Here is a 5,072-nt window from a genome sequence, read left to right as displayed (position 1 = left end):
TGGGAATTGGGTTGATTTTTGTATGTATATGTAGGCTGAAAATGAAGATGAAGATGGATAAAAAGAGCTTATGAAACCCTGACTCTAAACTTCACAACTGAAATCAGTATGAGTTTGAATGATTCTTTTTATAAAAATGATAGGATATACTGGAAATATTTTTTGTGTTGTCTCTGGGCATGAAGTAGAGGAGACAGCTGGCTAACCTAAGCTCATGTAAGAATGTGGGCACAATGTCTAGTTAGTAGACATCCTAACACACCTGAAATGACCAGCTCTTCCCTCTTTATCTATTGAATTGGTACATGTCCTTTATACTCAATTTTCAAGATACTCAAGCTGACCTATGATTTCATTGATTCAGCAATTCCCTCTACCATTACTCAAATATATTCTACTCCCTTAATTAGAAATGCTGGCATTAAGCTATATGGCAATAATATGCCATCATTCTCTTTCCCACCACTTCACCCTTCCTAAAACTATTCTCTACTTTCTTTGAAGCCTCTAATCCCTCCATTTCTCAGTCATTAGTTCTAACTTTACTTCTCTTCTGTTCTCTACCCTATAGTTAGCCTTTCAAGTCTAAAGTGTCTTAGGCTCTCAAATCCTTCTTGCTGTTGTCATATTGCTGCTCATTTCTTGCCAAATCTCAGCCATGGTTACACCTACCATCTATCTCTTCAGTCCTTTGCATGAGCTCCTGAATGGAACTGGGTGAAATCATCCAGCTGCACTGACTGCATACATTATACATCGAGGTTGTCTGATTTGCACTGGGCCCTCACTGCAGTAAAGAACTTTTTTTTAAGCAATTGGGGTTAAGTAACTTGCTCAAGGTTACACAGCCAGGTATTTCTGGGTGGGTGCTAAGTGTCTGAGTCCAGATTCGATCCCAGGTCATCCCGACTCTGGGGCCGGTGCTCTTACTCACTGTGCTACCTGGCCACCCTGTAAAGCACTTTTTCTACTCCTGCCTAATTGATTCCCTGTGTCATTCTCTATAGAAGCTATTCCAGGGATAGGGTAGGAAGGGTTAAGATCTCTGTGAGGGGCAGAAGCAGCCCCAGAGGTGGAACTTTAGCTCCTGGGAGCATTTAAATATTGGAAAATAAAGGCAAGGAAGAATGGAATGTATTTGGAAAGTCTGACAGTGATGGATAAATCAGGTGTTCCAAGTTTTGTACAATGTATATATGAGTGTCTCTTCAAGGCTTAGCTTCAGATACCACCTCCTTCAAAAAGCCTTCTCTGATCTCCCAGCTGAAAGTGGGATATTTTGCTCCTAGAACTCTTGGCCTGATTCTCTCTCCTCTTCCCCTGTTCCCACTCTCTTCCTTGTAAAGGTTCATTCGTGTCATTTCTTCCTAGTAGAATGCTAATTCTTTTTCTTTTCTTCTTGGAGGGGGGAAGGCAGGGCAATTGGGATTATGTAACTTGCCCAAGGTCACATGGTCAGTAAGTGTTAAGTGTCTAAGGCCAGATTTGAACTCAGGTCCTCCTGACTCCAGGGCCGGTGCTCTATTCACTGTGCCATCTAGCTGCCCAGAATGCAAATTCTTGAGGGCATAATTGTTGCCTTCCTAATGCTGAGCAGAGGGCCCTCAACACATGAAGTGATAACAAAGGACAGATAGTGAATCAAATGACAGGTAACATATGGGTAATATATATTGATATATATTCATATGTATGTTAATATAGTATGTATATATGCCCAAACATAGTATACACACACACACATATATGCTACAAAACTGTGCATACCCTTTGATCCAGCAACACCACTTCTAGGTCTATATCCCAAAGACATCCCCCTCAAAAAGGGAAAAGGATCTATTTGTACAAAAATATTTATAGCATTTCTTTTTGTGGTGGCTAAGAACTGGAAATCAAAGGGATGCCCATCAATTGGGAAATGGCTAAACAAACTGTGGTATATGATTGTCATGGAATATTATTGTGCTATGAGAAATGATAGGCAGGGAGATTTCAGAAAAACCTGGAAAGGCTTACATGAACTGATGCAGAGGGAAGTGAGCAGAACCAGCAGAACATCGTACACAGTTGCAGAAATATTTTTTGATGAAGAACTGTGAGTGACTTTGCTATTCTCATCAATACAATGATCTGAGCCAATCCCAAAGGACTCATGATGAAGCATGTTATCCATTTCCTGAGAAAGAACTGATATTGATTGAATACAGACTGAAGCAGGCTATTTTTCCACTTTCTTTCATTTTTTCTTTTATTCATGTTCTCTTGTGCAAAATGACTAATATGGAGATGTTTTACATAACTACATATGTATAACCTATATCTGATTGCTTACCATCTCAGGGAGGGAGGAAAGGAGGAATAGAATTTGGAAATCAAAATTTTAAATAAAAATGTTAAAAATTGGAAAAAATATAGTATGCATAGATCTAGCTAGTGTATCTCCATAAAGACCCCAAAGCTCTCCACTACTCTATTTCCTTCTCTAAGAAACCTTGTGCTCTGAATAATCTCTAACCATTTCATTAATACATACATATACCCAATATATGTTCCCTTAAATTCCTATGTTTTTGTTTCTGTTCTGGTGAGTTCCTATGGGGTAGGGATGGGTGGGCAGGAAGCCTGCCTATGCTTCACCAAATTTCCCCTTGGATTTCTAAAGAGTTCCAGCCTCCATCACTAGGTCAGCCTCTTCAGGTTGAGATGAATGCCATTCTTGGAACGCAGAATCAGTTGGAGTTGCTTGATGGGTGGCTGAGTAGGGTCTGGGGAGAATTCAAAGTGTAGTAGGCAGAGGGCGGTGACCACCTTCATTTCTGTCATGGCAAATTGCTTCCCAATGCAGTTCCTGTCAGTCAGAGTCAAGAGAAAAATGGCCTCAGTCCCAGGTCCAGAGAGGTTGGATCAAACTCATGCATGCAGAACCTGGCTTTATGGGAGACACAGGTAGCTGATGGAAGCTAGCAAAACACTACCCACATCCACACCCACACCCCTCTCATTGGAGCTACTCAGCAATGTCATGATTTACATGCTATAGGAATTATTCTACTCATTTTACAGATGAGGAACCAAAGACACCAGGCTCACCCTCATTAAAAGTGTGATTTGAACTGACTTTAGTCCTACCCTTTATCTACTAAACTATAATACTGCTTCAATAGAAATCTAAGAAGGCTGAATGAAAACCAGATGGAGAACCTCAGGAAAAGCAGGAAGTGGGTATAGCAGCAAAAAAGGAACTATACTTTGCTTTGGATGGAAACCAAGCAGTGGATGCAGTCAGTCAGCCACTGAGTCAGTGAGTATTGAGTGCTTACTATGTGCCGAGCGCTATGCCAAGGGCTAGAGATAAAAGAGAGGTCACAGATGGTCCCTGCCCTCAAGGATCTCTCAATCTAATGGGGGGACAACATGCCAACACCAACAAAACACATACAGTGATTCTTGCAGAAATCACAATTTGGGGACCCCGAGGTGGTAACAGTAACAAGAGTTAGCATAGTTGCAGCACAGTCCTTTCTAAGTATCAGAGTCTCCCAACAACCCTGTGAGGTAGGAGCTATTATTATTCACATTTTTACAGATGATGAAGCTGAGACAGTGGTCAAATGACTTACCCAAGGTCATATAGTATGTGAGGTTGGATTTGAACTCGGGGCTTCCTGATTTTACTGTACCTACCTAGATCAGAGTACACTGCCTGAGTAGTCAAGTGGTATTTATTTCAAACCTATTAGATGTCAGGTATTTGTCTAGTGTTTAGCCTGAACTCAGTGCCTGGAACAAAGCTGGGGCTTAATAAATGCTGGTTGACTTGATTTGACTTGCCTGGCCTGGCCCAGCATACCAAACTCCATTCCTCCAAATGTTCCTACAATCCAGCTCTATTCTCCTTCTCTGACATGTCTCCACCTGCATAAGGGTAGGAAGCAGGCTGATTGCAAAGCTGGTTCCTCTCCACCCTGAATTGAGGGAAGGAAAGTAAAGGAACTTTGGAGGTACATAGATGGGCTTGTTAAATAGAGTGTAGAACCCAGAGTGATCCTGGACAATTCACTTAACCTTTTTCTGCCTCAGTTTCCTAAACTGTAAACAGCATCTACCTTCTAGGGTTGTTCTGAGGATCAAATAAGAGAATATTTGGAAAGTGCTTAAATCTAAAACAGCACACAGTAGGTGCTTAATAAACAACTGTTCCCTTCCTCCCTGATGCTGAAATTTCCATAGTTTCCACTTCCCGAACACTGAGGGTCATCACTGACCTGGGTCCAGCTGAGAAGGGCATGAAGGCAAAGGGATGACGTCCTGAGGAATTCTCAGGAGTGAAACGCTGGGGGTTAAATACCTGAAACAGAAAAGAAGGCTTGGCTTAGACATCTCCTTAGCACTCCAGTACTGGGAAGCCCAGCTCTGACTCAGAAGAATCTCCTCCTTGTGGGCTTCATCGCCTACTTATTAAGCACCAATGGTGTGGAAAGCATTGTTTTAGGGGGAGAGGGGATAGAGAGACAATTGAAAGAGGAGGCAGAAGTGTTGCCTGACTTCTTCACTGCCAGTGACATATGACAGAGCTTAGGGAGGAGGGGATGTATTACATCCATTGAAGGAGGGCAAATATCATATCTGCTTTCAGGGAAAAAAAAGAGAGAAGGATCCACAAACTAGTTTATAGTGAGTTTGACTTCTGTCTCTGGTTAATTCTGGATTCTGCTATCAAAGGGATGGTTGTTCAATGTCTAGAAAAGGAAGCAATAATCACAAAAAGCAACTTGACTTCAACAAGATCTGCCACTTCCTTCCTCTTTCTTTCCCTTCCTTCTTGTCTTTCCCTTTCTTTCCTCCCTTCCTTCTTTCCTATGTCTTCTTCTTTCCTTCATTCCTTTTTTCTATCCATACTTCTTCCTTTTTCTTTTCCTTCCTTTCTCTTCTTTCCTACTTCTTCCCTCCCTCCTTCTCTTTCTTTCTTCCTTTCTTTCTCTTTCTTTCTCTCTTTCCCTCTTTCTTTCTTTCTTTTTTCCTTTCTCTTTCTTTCTTTCTTTCTTTCTTTCTTTCTTTCTTTCTTTCTTTCT

At 41.4% G+C, this 5,072-nt stretch overlaps 1 protein-coding gene across 1 annotated transcript in view; it reads right to left on the bottom strand.

The window, feature by feature from the left end:
* Window positions 1-2,221: 2,221 nt before the first annotated feature.
* Window positions 2,222-5,072, bottom strand: part of LOC138165369 (cytochrome P450 4B1-like) — a 31,542-nt gene continuing 28,691 nt past the window's right edge. Inside the window, exons 11-12 of the mRNA XM_069093632.1 lie at window positions 4,266-4,348; window positions 2,222-2,848 (exon numbers count right to left, since the gene is read on the bottom strand). Of these exons, the coding sequence (XP_068949733.1) occupies window positions 2,680-2,848; window positions 4,266-4,348 (252 nt within the window). The 3' untranslated portion in view covers window positions 2,222-2,679. The remainder of the gene's footprint in view (window positions 2,849-4,265; window positions 4,349-5,072) is intronic.

Source organism: Petaurus breviceps, unplaced genomic scaffold (genome assembly GCF_028583685.1).
Source record: "Petaurus breviceps papuanus isolate PSGF00001 unplaced genomic scaffold, PetGlider_PUasm1.0 208, whole genome shotgun sequence".
In the NCBI taxonomy this organism is placed as follows: Eukaryota; Metazoa; Chordata; class Mammalia; order Diprotodontia; family Petauridae; genus Petaurus; species Petaurus breviceps.
This window is presented reverse-complemented; position numbering and strand designations above follow the sequence as displayed.